General features: G+C 47.7%; 1 protein-coding gene across 2 annotated transcripts in view; it reads left to right on the top strand.

Annotated features, from left to right (window-relative positions):
- Window positions 1-1,567: 1,567 nt before the first annotated feature.
- The window catches only part of SPTBN4 (spectrin beta, non-erythrocytic 4), a 71,867-nt gene continuing 55,176 nt past the window's right edge, over window positions 1,568-18,258 (top strand). For both annotated transcript variants that reach the window (XM_045846715.1, XM_045846714.1), the window contains exons 1-3: window positions 1,568-1,636; window positions 2,997-3,183; window positions 17,369-17,520. In XM_045846715.1, the coding sequence (XP_045702671.1) occupies window positions 3,012-3,183; window positions 17,369-17,520 (324 nt within the window). In that variant the 5' untranslated portion in view covers window positions 1,568-1,636; window positions 2,997-3,011. The remainder of the gene's footprint in view (window positions 1,637-2,996; window positions 3,184-17,368; window positions 17,521-18,258) is intronic.

Here is an 18,258-nt window from a genome sequence, read left to right as displayed (position 1 = left end):
ACACTCTGGGCCACACTGTGTCGATTCGTGATGCCATCTGCGCCCACGACTCTGGGGAACCTGCGAATGTGAGGCGTGTAGAATGTCATGTGAGTGTGTGACTCTGTTAGAGGTGACAGTGTGACACTCATGTGCCATGTAAGGATGTGTGACACTGACCCCATTTGAGTGTGTGGCTGTTACTCTTGTGATGCTGCTTGTGACCTCCTGTGACACGATGTATGAGTGTGTGATACTGCAGGGTGTGTGGCCTTGTGTGAGTGTGACGACCGGTGTGACAAGTTCGGGTGTGCAAAAAGGTATGTGATACTGCGTGACTGCGAAGTTGTGTGTGATGTGGAAATACACGGCACTCTTTGTGACACCCACAGGAGTGCGGGACAGTGTGTGGCATGTGTGTTTGTGTATGGCACCACGTGCTTGGTAGCTGGTGGCACGACCTCAGTGTCACAGCGAGTGACGTTGTCAGGCACTGTGCCAGTGTGGGACCCGGTGCGGGTGTGTGACCGCGTGTGAGTTTGCACTTTTGACCCTGTATGACCCTGTGTGAGTGTGTGTGTGTGTGTGGATAACTTTTGTTATGCTGTATGTGACCCGGTATGTGTGACATTGTTAGAGTATGTGACTGTGTGTGATGCTGCCTCTGGCCCCCAAGAACGCACCTGTGTATCACACGCCGCGGCCAAGCGTGTGAGCGCGCGTGGGCCCACGCTGCAGGCGGCCGGGACGGCGGGGGACGCAGGCGGGAGGGGGTCCCGAGGGCGCGCGAGCGCCGCGGCCGCGCGAGCTGGGGGGAGGCGCGGCGGCGGCGGCGGCGCATGCGGATCTGACCGAGCCGCGGGGCCGGCGAGGCCGAGTGGAGCCGGGCTGCTCCGGGCCGGGCCACCGACGCTGACAGGGAGGGCAGTCGGACGCCGGGAGCAGCGGGGACAGCAGCACCGGCAGCCGCCAGCCCAGGTGAGCAAAGTGGGGGCGGAGAGCCCCTCCCTGCAGCATCTGCCCACCTGCCCGAACATCCCTCCCCCGCGCGCAGGGGCCGTAGCCTGAGCCGCCAGGGTCTCCCTGGCTGGGGGAAGGCGAAGGGCGGAGGACGGAATGAACCCCCACCTCCCAACCCAATTCAGTCTCCGCGCCATGCGTGAGTCTTCCACCCAGGCCTTGTCCTTTCCAGGCTCCCTCCTCGGGAACCGTGACTAGACTGCAGGGAGAGAGAGGCGCGGCCTCCGAAAGGTTAAAGCATGTGCTCCCACCCTCAGCCTTGCACCCCACCAGTCTTCGCTGGGGCCACAAGACACCCCTTTCCACCCTTCACCCTCCACCGCTTCCTTCTCCATTCAGTCGCTTAACGGCCAGAGCCATTGGAGGGCTGTTCTCCGGCAGCCCCAGAGCTCACAAAGTGCCAAGTGCCTCCCCGTTCCTCGGTCCTCCATTGAAGAAATAATTGTGTTCGCTATTTAACAGGGAGGGAAACTGAGGCACCGAAAGGCAAGCTAAAGATGCTGGGTTAAAGATACAGCAAGAATGAAGCAGGATTTGAACTCGTTTCTGTCTGACTCCAGCACAGGCACTTTGATTGTGAAGATATGTGACCACAGGATGAAAATACTAGCAAGGACCATGTTTTGAGGGCTTGCGGGTACTAGCTACCATGTTCTCTGCATTATTAAATCCTTTTATCTTCCCAAACCCCTAGGAAATGGGTCCTGTTATCATTACCATTTTATACATGAACAAATTGAGGCCCAGAGAGGGGAAGTGCTTTGGCCAAGGTCACACAGGTGGTAAGCAGCCATGTGCCCACATAACTTTCCATGGAAGAAGGGAAGAATAGCAGGGGATTTTGGAATGTCCACCAAAAGAGAAAATGTCCACCACAGTGACCAAGATCTAGACCCTGCCTCCCTAGAACCTGGTGGGTTGGCAACTGCCTGAATCTTTTGGGAAGGGAGACACTGATTTCCTCCCAGTTCCCTCCTTTCTTTGTCTTAGAATCAAGCTTGGATTCCTGGAGGGTAGAGGAGAAGTATCTGATGTCTCCTACCTCCTTAAATTTCACATGTACAATCTGTCAGTGTTCTAGATCAGACACTATGTCAGTTAGACATTGCCAAAATAATGCTGCGTAAGAAACCACCCTCAAACTTAGTGTCTTAAAACAAAACACGCAAACAGTTATGGGGCCATGGCGTCCGAGGCCAGGGACTGAGGTTGGGCTCCTCTGGCTCATCCATTCACTCGTGAGGGTGAGAGGGGGATGTTCGCTGTTGACCGCTGCCGGTGGTCTTGGCAGAAACACGTGGGGCTGTGGCCCTGGACCAGCCTTGCAGGGCTTTTCTCTTGGCTACAGTCAAACACTAGCAAAACCAGGCAAGGTCTCCCGATTCCTAGGCTCAGAACCTACCAGCACTTCCACCTAATTCTGTTCATCAAAGCCAGGGGGCCAAACCCAGAGTAAAGCGGTGGGGTACGTCCCTTCACCCTGCTCTCCCACCCCTGCAATTGCCACCGAGGAGGACACCAGAGAGGTGTGTGAGAATGGCTATAAGGGAGAATTGGAGCCGTGGATGCAATGAGTCATTCCATCACAGTGCCTGTGCTTGCATCCTGGCTACTCACTAGCTCTGGGACCTTGGGCAAGTGAATTAACTCCTCTGTGCCTCAGTTTCCCCCTCTTACAATAGGCCTCATAATAGCCTATCTTTAGGGAATTTGTGGGAATTAGATAAGATAATGCATACATAGTACTCAGTACAGTGCAAATGCTCAGTAGATGTTAATTATTGTTATCACTGCATTATAGAGTTGTAGCAACAATAACAGTGACAATTTGCCCAGTCCCTACCCTGTGCCAGCTTGTTGTTATTATTAGGCCCACTTTAGAGACAGGGAAATTGAGGATGAAAGAGAAGACAGGACTCACAGCTAGTCACGGTACGAAGTGGGATCTCTGAGCTCAGGCCCTGCTGCCTGCCCTAACCTGCCTGTACCCACCGCAGGCCTCCCTGTCCCCAATGGCGCAGGTGCCGGGAGAAGTGGACAACATGGAAGGCCTGATGGCCTCTAACAACAACAACCCTGCAGCCCGCTGGGAGAGTCCGGATCGGGGCTGGGATCGGGAGCAGCCCGCGGCCTCCACCGCAGCTGCCTCCCTGTTTGAGTGCTCCCGGATCAAGGCCTTGGCAGGTACCTGGGAGAGGGCTGGGGTGGGAGACGGCAGGGAGGGAAGGGAGGGGACTGCTGCGGTGTTTCGTGTGTACCTCACTGCCTGAGAACCCTGATGGCCTGGAGGGTGGGAAGACAGTTACAGGCACTGAGAGCTCGAACATGTAGCTCAGCGCTGTCTAATAGGACTTTCCACGATGGTGGAGAAATGTTCTCTACCTGTGATGTCCGATATACTACGCAGTAGTGCTTGTGGTTACGAGCACTTAAAATGCGGCCGGTGCAACCTGAGGGACTGGATTTGTGATTTTATTTACTTTTAATTAAATAGCCACATATGGCCTGTGGCTGCTGCTTGGAGCAGTGCAGCCTTAGAACCTCAGAGATGTGTACACTCCCAGAAACGTGTGATTTTGTAAGCATGTTTCCTTAGAATCCTGAAATGATGAAATGCCAGATTTTAGGACCTTAGAATGTCAGACTTGAACCTGAGACTTTTAGAAACAGAGATGTAAACAGAATTTTATAATCATAGGCCTTAGAAATTTTAATCACTGGCTCCTAGGACCTCAGGCCCTTCGAAATCTAAACTCTAATACATATAGATCCTAGGGCTTTATAATCCTAACCCTTTAGAATTTCTTTATTTTTTTTTAAATAAAGGTTTTATTTACTTTTTTTTTTTATGCCTTGGTTGGTGTGGCTCAGTGGATTGAGTGCTGGACTCAATCCACTGAGATTCAATCCACTGAGTCGCTGGTTCAATTCCCAGTCAGGGCACATGCCTGGGTTGCAGGCTAGGTCCCCAGTAGGGGGTGCACAAGAGGCAATCACACATTGCTGTTTCTCTCCCTTTCTTTCTCCCTCCCTTCCCCTCTCTCTAAAAATAAGTAAATATAACCTTTAAAAAATAAGAAAAGGAAGGTGGATCCTGAGAGAGAATGACCAAACCTTCCTGCTTTAGCACTGAAGCCCTCAGGGACAACCAGGATGGTTGGTTACCTACTTTGATGTTTTAGAACAATATAAGCAAAGATCACAGAGCTGTAGAGTTACAGAACCTTAGTCCTTAGAGGTTAGGAAATGTAGGCCCTTGGACCTTAGGACTGTGTATTCATGCGGCTTTACAACCTCAGAAGAGTTTAATCAACAGCCTAAAAATTTATGAGCAAAGACCCTTCAGAGACATGTAACTTCATAATCATAAGCTTTGGGAACACTAAACCCTTAGCACCTTTGACCTGGAGTGCTTTACACATAAAATTTATATTGTTATAATCATAAAATCTTGAAACCCTAAAGTCAGAATTAGTTCCCTTAGAATCTCAGACTTTTATTGACTCAGCATTTGACAATCATGGGATCTTTGATACTAAGATTTTTGGAACTTTATCATTAAAAGACGTCGAGCAGGGTGTCGAACCCAAGGGCCTCTGGGAAAGCAGGTGATGCACATGAGTGAATGGACTGGTGGCCATGGTCAGCTGGCAAACAATGCCCTGGACACCAGCTCTTAGAAGCTTAAGTACTTGGTAACATACCAACTTAGGATTCTAGAATTTATTATTCCATCTATGAAATATTTATTTGGTGCCTACTCTGTGCCTGGCCTCTGCTGGGCAATAGGAGGGACATAATGGTGACTGAGTCAGCTTGGCCCTGCCCCTACAAAGCTCCCAGTCCAGGGGGAGAGTTAGATCCAGCTAGATAGTGATGATGCAGAGGGGTCAGGGCTGGGATGGGGGAGTCACAGGCACAGGGGATGCCCAGGGGCTGTAGAAGTCCAGATAAGGTGCCTGATCCAGTCTGCAGAGTCAAGGAGTGCTTCCTGGAGGAGGAGATGTCTAAGCTGAGGCTTAAAGGATAAAGGGAAGTAAAACTCTGATGTGGAGAGTAGAAGATTATTCCAGGCAGAGGGAACAGCATATGCAAGACCTCCAAAAGCTGGAAATGACTTGAGTGAGGAGGGTAAGTAAATGATGATGGGAAAGGAGCCAGTGGGAGCCACAAATTGAAGGGCCTTGTGGGTCACCATGAAGGATATGGGGACACCAGGGAGCTATGGTAAGATTTCAAGTAGGGATGAAATATGGTAGCATGAAGACCAAGGACTCTTCAAATCTAGAATCGCTCACTCACAGAACATCTGTGCTGGACCTCAGACAGTATCTAGTCTAGAGAAATGCAGAGATCCCCTTTAAGAAAAAGTGTTTCTTATACATTCCCTGTGCCTACTTAAATTATAACTGTAGTTTCTTAAATGCACACCAACATACACTGCTGTTTATATGTCTTTTTTTTTCCTTGCCCCGTGACATTTTTCTCCCATTGCTTTTAGAGAAAGAGTAGAGGAGGGACGGATAAAGGGAGGGAAGGGAAGAGAGAGAGAGAAAGAGAAACATCAATGTGAGAGAGAAGTATTGATTGATTGCCTTCTTATAAGCACCCGGACCTGGGATTGAACCAGCAACCTGGGTATGTGCCCTACCCGGGAATCAAACTAGTGACCTTCTATTCTACAGGATGATGCTCCAACCAGCTGAGCCACACTGGCCAGGGGCTGTTTATATCTCTTCTGCCTACAGTTCTCTACAACTAAAACACATAATATTGGACTCCAAACCCAAACCACAAAACCAGGAACACTCACATTAACAGTAACTTGGGGACGCTGCTATTCTGCAAAACCACATTGCTGCTCAAAGTGCCAATATGACCTAGATGACTGGGGTGCATTTCTGTTTATGTCCCTTCGCCTGCTTTTCTCATGGTTTTGTTTTGTTTTTGTTTTGTTTTGTTTTCAAGCTAAGGCCAAACCTTTGAGCAGTCTTCCATAATATGCTTTCAGATGAAGACATTTAAGAAATTGTCTGGACTGTCCCTCGGAAAGTTCCCTCAGTCATGTCCCACATTTGTGGCTCGCTGTTGTCACCATCTGTGTGAGGTCCTTCTCCTCGTTGTTCACCCGTTTATGCTCTTTTATCTCCACATCTCACACCAGTGCCTTCTCTCCCACAGGCGATCATCCTATCCTTTGCATGTGGATGATTTTACCAAATATGCATCGCTAACTAGTGTTATATATTTTATAACATAAAATATATTTTAACTCTTTATTAAAGTACTACATGCATACAGAAAGGCAGATAAATCATGAGTGTCTGACATTTCCACAAACTAGCACCCTCTTGTAACCAGCCCCTGGAAAAGGCAGCAGGCTACAACAGCGCAGACAAGCCCCGCCCCCGCCGCCTCTCTGTCGCTGCACCCCAAGAACAACCACTGTCCTCACCTCTAACAGTGCCCATTCCTTCTGCCGATGTGTGAACTCCATGTGAATGCAGCCGTGCAGTGCTCACCGTCATGAGTGTGGCTTCAGTCACTCAGCGCTCCCCCAGCGAGACTGCTCGATGTTGGCCTGTACTTGTAGGCGTCCTTTACGGCTGCAAAGCAGGGACCTCCCGCTGCGTGCCGCGGTCTGCCACTGCGCAGCAGGCGTTCTTAAAACATACGACACCCGACTATTTAGTCAGGGACACTGACTTCTTTTCCCTTAGGTTGTCACATAAAAAAAATAACAACAGCCAACACAATAGCTATCCGGTATGAATGAATCAAAATTATATGTTTTGTTTGTTTGATCAGACTGGCAAAAAGTACAATATATCTTTTGGTGGGCTGCAGAATTTTAGTGATTAATTGATGTGTGCCATGAGATGAAAAAGGCTGAAAATCGCTGCTGTACAGTATCGCAGCATGGGACTGCCACCGCTTACCCAGTGACCTGCTGGTGGGCATTTGGGTGGCTTCCAGGTCAGGACTGTCACAGACTACTGCAAACTAGTAATTGCTAGCACGCGACCTATTACACATGAAACTATTACCAGGAACTGCTGCTCTAAACTTTTTAGTACTCATTTCCGGTGGGCATAAGCACTCATTTCTGGTTGGCTTCCCGCCCCCGCTGTTAACATTGTTGGTACACAGGGTAGGTGTATATCTAACTTTAGTAGAAACTGCCAGTTTGTAGCATTTCACATTCCTCCCAGCAGTGTCTGAGTGACTCAGCTGGTGTGGATCCAAACTCGCCGTGGTCATTCTTTATAATTTTAGCTATTTTGTGGGTGTGCATTCTATTGTGACTTTACTTTGCACTTTCCTGATGACTAATAACAACTAATGACGTGGAGTGCCTTTTCATATGTTTATTAACTATTTGAATATCCTATGTAGTGCCCCCTCAAGTCTTTTGCCTATTTTCCTGCTTTTTTCTGATGACTTTTCAGTTCTCAGATAAGGCAGGACCCCCTACATACAAAAAAACCCACGGAATTTATTTATAAAAAGTGTGTATTTATTCTTAGATGTTTAAACTTCAGTCACCTCCAAGTACTCTCCATTTGATGCAATACACCTACTGAAACATTTTTTTAAAGATTTTATTTATTTATTTTTAGAGAGGGAAGAGAGAGAGAGAGAGAGAAAGAGAGAGAGAGAGAGAGAGAGAAACATTAGTGTGCGGTTGCTGGGGGTCATGGCCTGCAACCCAGGCATGTGCCCTGTGACACTTTGGTTCGCAGCCCGTGCTCAATCCACTGAGCTATGCCAGCCAGGGCGAAACATTTTTTTCCACTGCTGAAAACACTTTTTAAACTCATCGACTTTGATGCCTTTTAGTGCCCCTGCTATTTTTTGTTTCACATCTTCCACATTGACAAAACATTTTCCTTTGAGGATGTTTGTCAGCTGGGGAAACAAAAAAAGTCACTTAGGACAAGAGCAGGTGAATAGGAAGGGTGGGGCATGGGGTTAACGCAGTTTTTGGTCAAAAACTGCTGAACACCTGCCCACACAGTGTAGTGGGCAGGTGTATTTTCATGAAATGGGCAAATGTGTTGAAAGAATCTTCAAAAAATTTTACTGAAGCTAAACACAGCCTCTCACAACAATGCCAACGGGTGCACTGATATTGATGGTTTCCTAGAACACTCACCTAGAGGAGGAAGCCCGTACCACAAGGGGCCGCCCTCCAGAAACTGATTCCATATTTTTGGGCCCCCTTCATATATTCTGGGTCCAAGTCCTTTATCAGATATATGTACTGTATCTTCTCCCACTTTATGGTTTGTCTTTTCATTCTCTTAATGGTGCTTTCTGAGGAATGTAATTTCTTAATTTAAATGTAGTCTAACTTAAGAATTACTTTCTTTTTTAAGTATATTTTATTGATTATGCTATTACGGTTGTCCCATATTTTTCCTCCTTTTAATTCCCCTCCACCCTGGACCCCTCTCCCACTATCATTCCCCCACCTTAGTTCATGTCCATGGGTCATACACACAAGTTCTTTGGCTTCTCCATTTTCTATACTATTCTTAACCTCCCCCTGTCTATTTTGTACCTACCTTTTATGCTACTTATTCCCTGTACCTTTTTCCCCATTCCCTTTCCCCACTGATAACCCTCCATTTCTGTAATTCTGTTCCTGTTCTAGTTGTTTGCTTAGTTCGATTTTGTTTTTGTTTTTTAGGTTCAGTTTTTGATAATTGTAAGTGTTTTTTTTGTCATTTTACTGTTTATAGTTTTGATCATTTTCTTTTTCTTAGATAAGTCCCTTTAACATTTCATATAATAAGAGCTGAGTGATGATGAACTCCTTTAACTTAACCTTATCTGGGAAGCACTTTATCTGCCCTTCCATTCTAAATGAAAGCTTTGCTGGATAGAGTCATCTTAGATGGAGATCCTTGTGTTTTATGACTTGAAATACTTCTTCCCAGCCTCTTCATGCCTGTAAGGTTTCTTTTGAGAAATCAACTCATAGTCTTATGGGAACTCCTTTGTAGGTAATTGTCTCCTTTTCTCTTGCTGCTTTTAAGATTCTCTCCTTCTCTTTAATCTTGGCTAATGTAATTATAATGTGCCTTGGTGTGTGCTTCCTTGGGTCCAACTTTTTTGGGACTTTGTGAGCTTCCTGGACTTCCTGGAAGTCTATTTCCTTTGCCAGATTGGGAAAGTTCTCCATTATTTTTTCAAATAAGTTTTCAGTTTCTTGCTCTTCCTCTTCTTCTAGTACCCATATGAATCAAATGTTGGAATATTTAAAGTTAGCCCGCAGGTCCCTAAGCCTCTTCTCATTTTTTTGAATTCTTGTTTATTCATTTTGTTCTGTTTGAATGTTTATTTCTTCCTTCTGTTCCACATAGTCAGTTTGAGTCCCAGTTTTCTTCCTGTCATTGCCAGTTCTCTGTCTATTTTTCTTTATTTCACTTTTCATGGCCTTCACTTTTTCCTCTATTTTGCGACCATACTCAACCATTTCTGTGAGCATTCTGATAACTAGTGTTTTGAACTCTGCATCTGTTAGGTTAACTATCTCTTCATCGCTTAGTTGTTTTTCTGGAATTTTGATCTGTTCTTTCATTTGGGCCATATTTCTTTGTCTCACCACACCTGTTACATTATAAGGGGTGGGGCCTTAGATATTCACCAGGGCCAAGCAACCCATGTTGCTCGGTAGTGGCGCTGTCTGTGGGAGAGGAGTCAGAGAGGGAACAATGGCCCCTTCTTGGTTCTTGGCTGGCTTTCAGCCACTTCCCTCACTGCCCACAAACAAATTGGGCCCTTCTCGTGCTGATTGCCGGGTGGGTAGGTTTGTGTACGTTCTAGGACCCTGTGGGTCTCTCCAACGAACTCTCCTGTGAGGTGGGGAGTTTCTCCTGCCACCGCAACCACCACAGGATTTTGGAGCCAGAGGTTTTAAGGCTTTATTTCCCTGCGTTGGAACCCTAGGTTGGGTGTTCTGTCTTGCTCCTCAGTTGTTCCTCTAGGTTTACCTGCACACCAGTGTGGGATCACCAGCTGCAGCCTCACCTGCCCAGTCCTCCAGCTGCTGCCTTGCAGCAAGTCCTCTCTGCCCCAGCTGCCCGTCTCTGCCCCTCCTACCGGTCTGGATGAATGTTTCTTCTTTAACTCCTTGGTTGTTGGACTTCGATATAGTTCGGTTTTCTGGCAGTTCTGGTTGTTTTTTGTTTTTAAATTTGTCGTCCTTCTTTCATTTGTGCGAGGAGGCAAAGTGTATCTACCTATGCCTCCATCTTGGCTGGCAGTTGTAATTACTTTCTGTATGACTAACATTTTGTCTTCTTTAAGAAATATTTGCCTACTACAAGGTCATGAAGATATTCTTTGATGTTTTCTTCTAAAAAGCCTTGTTGTATTCCTTTCACATTTAGGTTTATAACCTGAATGATATTTATTATATTTATTATTGTGTATTAGTGTGTGGGGTCAAGGTCCTTTTCCTTCACACATGGATATCCAGTTGACTCAGCTCCATTTATTGAAAATAGTTTCCTTTTCCCTCCTGAGCTGCAATGCCACTTTGTCATAAGTCTGGGAGCCCAATATGGCCCACAGTGTCCGCAGCATTATGGGTGAGGCCAGATACATTCACATGGACTACCGAGTCCTGTGGAGGAAAAGGGATGGCACAACTACCCTCTCAAGGGGAGGGCGCTTCTGAGCAGCCTGGCAACTCTCTCAAGAGGAGAGCGTCCTATCCTTCCCTTCACAGGTTTTTATTGGCTTTTAAATTGTACAGGAATATAGGTAAAGTTCATTAATCATTGTCAGGCAGTAAGGATCAAACAATAGATAGCATGCAAAGAACTATGAGGGCTTATTCTGAGTCAGAGTCAGTTAGCTAAAAGGCTACAAAACTTTGAGAGACAAACTCATTTCCTGCTTGGACCTTTATCATTTAATTGAGATCATTCTTAGTGAAGCAGGTTTCACAGGAGTTTGTGTATTCTTTCTTAGGCCTGATCACCCGGGGAACCCACCCTTTCCAGCACAGGGCTGCACTGCCTTCTGTCATTGTTTCAGGCTTAAGTTAGGCAGGGGAAGTAAGGCAGCCAAGAGATTAGGAGCTTTTCTCAGGCAGAATGAGGACTCAGGCTTTGTCAAAGCCAAGGGGTGAAGGTCCATCACCCCCTTTCTCCACAGCCCCTCAAGTCCTTCCCTGGGGCCTCCACATGATCATGCCTGTCTTAGATCATTCCCTGCTTGGGGAATTCTACCCATCATTGGCTAACTGATCAAGCATTGGGGCCCAGTTATGGAAAAAGGAGCAGAAGCGGCACTCCTACCAGGGAGATAAGCTTTGTCTCCTTAGTGGCTTCTGGTCTGAAGGTCGCTCACTCAGCCTTAGCCATGGGGGGTTACAGCTCCTGAAACCAGGCAGGGCGGTTCCCAACACTGATATGTATGTGTTCATATGTGCAGGTGTTGCTGATTGCTGCAAGTTTTGCCATGTTCTAGATTGAAGTTTTTACATCATTTTCTCACTCAGCATTATGCCTTAACATTCATCCATGCGGCTCTGTGTACATCGACTCTGTTGCTTTTCACTGCTGCATGGAGTTCAACATATTTGACCCATGCCCTTCCCAGCGATGGACAGCCAGGCTGCCTCTAACCCCGAACCTGCTCCCTGCCACCTCAACCCCAAATAGCAGTGCATTGAACATCCTTCCACATGCTGTTAACCAGTGTGAAAAAAGTTTTGAGGACACAGAGAGAGGGAGGAAAGAATTGCTGGGTCACTGGGGTGTGCACTAATTTAGTTTGTTTTTGGAATGGTTGCCCCAGTCTATAACTTGCACCAATAGGCATGAGGATTATGATATTCCCATATTCCCACCAATACTTGATATTCTCCAGCTTTCTAACTATTCCAAGACTAATATCCAAACACATTTACATATTAAGTCTCTCTATATCCTTTCTCCTTAACCAGTGATGGATAAAGGAGTAGTTCTTCCTCTGCTCTGTGGAAGTCTTAGTAAGTTAAAGATATGAATAAGATCTTACTCTAAGGAAGTGTTTTCACCTGTGATGGTGATTGCCAGAGTGGAGGAGTATACGAATGATTAAATAACTCGGTATGAGCACAGGACAGAGGTAGGACAATTGTCATTTGGCTCAGAGTCCTGAGAGGCCAAAGATATCTGTGGCAGCTAGAATCCTGGCAGGAAGAAGATAGCCCCTCAAAGGGATAAAATTGGGAAGAATTCAAAGAAGGGGCTATTTACAGAGGTGTGGGCAGTGGAGACCCCCCAGGGGATAGGGCAGGGCAGGGCGGGCAGTACTGAGTCGGGAAAGAGGCCTCCCCAGCAGGAGCAGGGGATGCAGTAGAGGGGCCAGGCACTCCCGGAAGCTGGCTAGGCAGGGAGGCAATGCATTTCTTGGCCTTTCTTTTCTCCTCTCATCTGCTATCTGAACCCAACAGAAAGCCTGAGGCCTTTGAGACCTGAAGAGCCCATTCATATAGTCCACACTGGAGCAGGTGCAGAAGAGTGGTGGGTGGCACTGGAAGGGCAAACGAAGACGCCCCACAAGCTAGCCAGACACACTCACCAAAGGCAAGCATTCCATGTCATCTTAGGTCAGAAGTGGCACTCAGAGACATATTTGGTTTCACCCCCACTGTGTTTTATAAAAATGTAAATCCATTGCCAACATTTTAAAACAGGGAGACTTTGCCCTGGCTGGTGTTGCTCAGTGGGTTGAATGCTGGCCTGGGAACCAAAGGGTCATCAGTTTGATTCCCAGTCAGGGCACATGCCTGGGTTTCGGGCCAGGCACCCAGTAGGGGGTGTGAGAGAGGCAATTAAGAAATTCTATTTCTTAAAAATAGAGTAAATAAAATCTTTTTAAAAAACACTTTTTAAAAAAGATTTTATTTATTTTTAGAGAGAGGGGAAGGGAAGGAGAAAGAGGGAGAAAAACATCAGTGTATGGTTGCCTCTCACGTGCCCCCTACTGGGGACCTGGCCCATATCTCAGGCATCTGCCCTGATCTGGGAATCAAACCCGTGGCCCTTTGGTTTCCAGGCCTGCACTCAATCCCCTGAACCCCACCAGCCAGGGCTGTCTTTTAAAGAATGCAGATTTTTGGCTTCTGGTGGAATATCACATGATATGGCAGCACTGGGCCACTATCTCCAAGGCTCCAGGCACAGGGCTGAGCGGCCACTGCCCCCTTTGAGAAGGGCCTTGTTTTCTCCATTTCAGAATCTGCCTGGCCCCCATGGGCATTTCAGTTCTCGACCCTTCAGTGCAGCTCCATGCTGACAAGATTGTAATCACAAAAACTGATCTCTTTCTGCATAGCCCTTTATGAAATTGCCACCCCCATGGTCCAGGATGTGTTTCTATTCATTTTTGGGGGGTATCACCTAAATGAAATGGCAAAATAAAAAATATTGTCATAGATCCTTGTCCATCAAGCATGAGCCCCCAAACACCCAGAGTCCCTGGGTCCCACTGCAGAAACCCTGGTCTGTTTCAAACCCCTCATTTGCAGCTAGGAAAATGGAGGCCCAAAGAGGAGAGATAAGCTCTCAAAGTCACACAGCCAGTCCTCATAGAGGCTGGGCTGACTCCAGTGGTCCTCTTTCTAGCACCACTCTGGGGAAGCACCAAATTACCACTTTGGTGTCAGCATTGGCCAAATCTGCTGTTGCATGGACATCGGTGTTGGGAGGCAGAATAACCAAATACCCAATATGGCATCTTTTCTTCATCATTTCCTCGTGCATGCCCTTATAGTTGTGACTGCTCAATTATTTGGTAGCAAAATGTTAATAATATCTGTACAGGCCAAGCTGCTATAACGAAGAGACCCAAACAATACAGTGGCTTACAAGGACTGGAAGCTTATTTCTCCCTCCTGCATAGTCCCTCAGTGAGCAGCCCTGTTGGCAGAGAGGTGCTGGTCCAAGCCGTCAGTGCAGACCCCAGGCTGCTTCCTCCATCCTGTGCTCTGTGGGCCTTGGTGTTCAAGCCTGTGGGCATCAGGGGAAGAGAAGGAAGGCCAGGCAGTAGTTTCCTCTTTTGGTAATGCTATAAATTATGAAATAATTATAGATTCACAGGAAGTAGCAAAGAGAGTACAAATGCTAAAAAGACAAACAACCCAATTAAAAATTGACAAAGCATTGCATAGCTATTTCTCCAAAAAAGAAAACCAAATGGCCAATAAACATGTGAAAAGATGCTCAACATCATTAATCATTAGAGAAATGCAAATCAAAACCGCACTGAGCCCTGGCTGGTGTGGCTCAGTGGGTTGAAAGGTCACAGATTCCTGGTCAGGGCACATGCCTGGGCTGAGGAGCCAGGTCCCCACAATTGGGGGTGTGTGAGAGACAACCCACATCCAGGTGTCTCTCCTTCTTTTTCTCCCTCCTTTCCCCTCTCTCTGAAAATCAAAAAATAAAATCTTTAAAAAAAAAACTATAAAAAAACACATTGAGATACCACTTCATACTCACTAGGATGACCGCAAAAAAACAAAACAAAACAAAACAAAACAAAACCAAGAAAATAACAAGTGGTGGCATGTGGGGGGCGGGGGGCTCTGCCCACAGGGCCCCCCCATGGCCGCCACGGATAAGAATAAGTCTACCAAGACATGATCTGCTTGGGGAGGAAAGGTGGCTGATCTCTCAAAGAAGGGCCAGGAGCCTGTTCCTCAATTGGCTTTTATTGGGTTCGTTTACACAAGAATTCAGGTAAAGCTCAAAATCATTGCCAGGCAGTAAGGATCAAACAATAGATAACAAAGAACTCTGAGGGCCTATTTTGAGTCAGGATCAGATAGCTAAGGAGCTGTAAAACTTTGAGGAACAAACTTACTTCTTGCTTGGACCCTTATCATTTAATTGAAGGCATTCTAAACAAAGCAGGTTTCACAGGATTTTACATATTTTTTCTTAGGCCTGACTGCCCAGGGAACCCTCCCTTTCCAGCACAGGGCTGCACCACCCTCTGTCATTGTTTCAGGCTTAGGTGGAGCAAGGGAAGTAAGGCAGCCAGGAGATTAGGAGATTTCTCGCAGACGATGAGGACACAGGTTTTGTCAAAGCTGAGTGGTGAAGGCCCATCACCCCCTTTTGCCATAGCCCCCAAAGTCCTTCCTTGGGGCCTCCCACATGATTATGCCTTTCTTAGGTCGTTCCCCCAGTGGGGAATCTTACCCGTCATTGGCTAATCGACCAAGCATTGGGGGCTAGTTATGGATGAAGTAAAAGGAGCAGAAGCAGCGCTCCTGCCAGGGAGATAAGCTTTTGTCTCCTTGGTGGCTTACGGGTCCGAGGTTGCTCCCTCAGCCTTAGCCTTGGCGGGGGTTACAGCTTCTGAAACCAGGCAGGGCGGGTCCCAACAGTGGTAAGGATGTGGGGGAAACTGCAACCCTCATACACTGCTGGTGGGAATGTAAAATGGTGCAGCCACTTTGGAAAATGATCTAGCAGTTCCTCAAAAGTTTAAACACAGAGTTACCTTATGACTCAGGAGTTCCACTCCCAGGTATATACTCATGATTACTGAAAATGGGTGTCCACAGAAAAACTTGTTCATAACAGTGTTATTCATAATCACCAAAAAGTGGAAACAACCGAAACTGATGAATAGATAAGTAAAGTATAGTGTATCTGCACATGCCATATTATTTGGCCAGAAAAAGGAATAAAGTACTGATATAAGCTACATCGACAAACCTTGAAAACATTCTGTGAAACTTTAAGTGAAAGAAACCAGACTCACAAAAGGCCATATCTTGTGTGATTCCACTTACATGACATGTCCAGAATAGGGAAACTCATGGAGACGGGACATGTATCAATGGTGGCCTCGAGCCAAGAGAAGAGGGAATGCGGGGCGACTGCTCATAGGTGCAGAGTCTCTTCTTGGGGTGTTGAAGGTACTCTGACATTAGCAGTGGTGATGGTTGCACAAGTCTGTGAATATACTAAAAACTACTGAGTTTACACTTTAAAATGATGAAGTTTATATTATGTGTATCATAGCTGATACTAAAGGAGTTATTAAGAAAAGAGTAAGAGAGCCCCCAGACAATTTATTTGTAAGCAAGCAAGGCAGAAGGTGCACATGCTCTTCCACCGACCCCCACCCCCACCCCATTGGTAGTGTCACCTGAGCATTAACAAATCAGGACATCACTAAAATTAAATGACAAAGGTTTATTCAAGGGTCTTAAGATTTGCTTTCTGGAAAGAGTACTAGGTAACACCCAAAACGTTGCGAAGGAAAAAGAAAAGTCAAGTAAAAAGTACATTCTTGAGAAAATCAGTCCTGTGCTCCGAGCCTCGGGGTCAGTCTGCCACGGGGATCTCCCAGACGGAAGGTGTCCCGGCTCAGGGACAGCCTTCCCCACGTTCTTCCCACGACGAGTCTCTCCTGAACCCTTCGGAGGGCTGTCTGCAGGGTTTGCGTCTGTTTCCAGGCATGGATGCACAACTGAAAAGTTCAAAAGTGAAGTCCTCAGGCCAAAGCAAAATAAAATCTCTTCCTCATGTTTGAGCCCATTCGCATTTAAATAATTTTGTTAGCTTGGCTGTGGATGGGGACTCCATTTTGTGTTTCCACTCTTTCCTCAGTGGCCACCTGCCTACTCCTCACCCCAGGGGTGCTGGGCCGCAGGGTCTAGCTCGCAGTTCAAGGGCTGATGGGCGGGGGGGGGGTCAGAGTTCCTGCCCCCAGGGAGAATATTCCTTCTCCACAGCCTGTCGGTTATGGGGTCCTACTTTTTCACCTCTAAAGAACTCTCCAACATGCCTTCTTCTCCTCTTTCCATGGCTCTGCCCTCTAGCTTTGTCCTCTCTCCATGGTCCCTTCCCCAATCTCCTCCCTGGTGTCCTGGCTGCCACTCTCCCTCTCTGATCCACCCTCCCCACAGCAGCCAGAGATATCCCTGAAACACAGCCGTCATCTTGCGGCTGCCCCCTGGATCCCTCCATGGCCCCCTAGTGTATTCTCTGTGCCACACTAAACCGAGCTCGGTGACAGAAGGACTCGGCCTGTATTCAGAGCCTTGAACAGTGGGGGGCGCATAGGAGGCGTGAATGACTGAACAGAGCCAACTGTGGTAGGGAGCAGGGCAGGCTTCCTGTGGAAGTGAGAATCAGGAAAACTTCTAAAAGACAAAGTAGGCCATCTTCAGGTGAGCAGCTGAGGGTAGGGGAAGGCATCCCAGGTAGGAGGGACCCACTGCGTGAAGACTTGTTGTTTGGGGGAGCAGGTCCTGAGCAGTGGGCAGTGGGGGGCTGGAGTGAATCTGGGAGAGGGAGTTGGGGAGGTTCTTCGGGGAGGCGGGGGCTCATCAGAGCCTGTCCTTCAGATGAGCGGGAGGCCGTGCAGAAGAAAACTTTTACCAAGTGGGTGAACTCGCACCTCGCCCGCGTTGGATGCCACATCGGGGACCTCTATGCGGACCTCCGGGACGGCTTCGTGCTCACTCGGCTCCTGGAAGTGCTGTCGGGGGAGCAGCTGGTGAGGGGCCCCGGAGTACTGGGGGAAGGGAATTGGCCCTGGGGTCTCCGGCTGGGCTAGGACTGGGGCTTGGCTAACCCTAGCGCGGAGCGTCCTAGGAGGTTAGCCGGGGCTAGCCCCGCCTAGCCCCGTCCTAGGCGGGGCTATGGCTCAGGGGTGGAGCTTAGTGGTGAGGACCCTGGAGGTGGGTCTTGGAACAGAGGATTCTGTTGGAGGTGAGTGCTCTGGCTGGGGCGGGACTCTGGACCTGGGTGGGGCTCCGTTGGAAGGGGTGGGGCTATGGGAGAAGGGAGGAACTTTATTAGAAGGGACTGGCCTGGGTGGTGAGGTAGCAGGGGCAGAACTCTGTTGAGGAGGGTTTGTAGATAAGGGTGTGGTTGTCATTGGAAGGGAAGGCCTTGGTCGTGGGAGTCGGGAGGGATCAGACAGAACTCTTGTATGAATGTGGCTTGTTGTGTGGGTCGCAGTTGTATTTCTGGGCTTGAGTGGGGCTTCATCGGGAAAGATGGGGTTCTGATGGAGCTAGAGATTCATTAAAGGTCCAGAGCCTGGAGCTCAGAAGTCCTGAGTGTCTTGACTGCAGATTAGAAACAAACTAACATTGAAAGGAAGAGAGCCATGAACAGGTCTTGGAATGGGGCGGGGCTTGATAGGACTGGGCGAGGCTCCAGGCAGGGGCCTGAAAGGGTGTGGCTATGGAGCTAGTGGCAAAACTTTGGTAGCCTAAGGCAGAGATCC

The sequence above is a fragment of the Phyllostomus hastatus genome, unplaced genomic scaffold (assembly GCF_019186645.2).
Source record: "Phyllostomus hastatus isolate PE091 unplaced genomic scaffold, TTU_PhHast_1.1 phas_contig_5, whole genome shotgun sequence".
Lineage (NCBI taxonomy): Eukaryota > Metazoa > Chordata > Mammalia > Chiroptera > Phyllostomidae > Phyllostomus > Phyllostomus hastatus.
The sequence above is the reverse complement of the archived record's forward strand: the minus strand, read 5'-3'. Positions and strand labels throughout refer to the sequence as shown.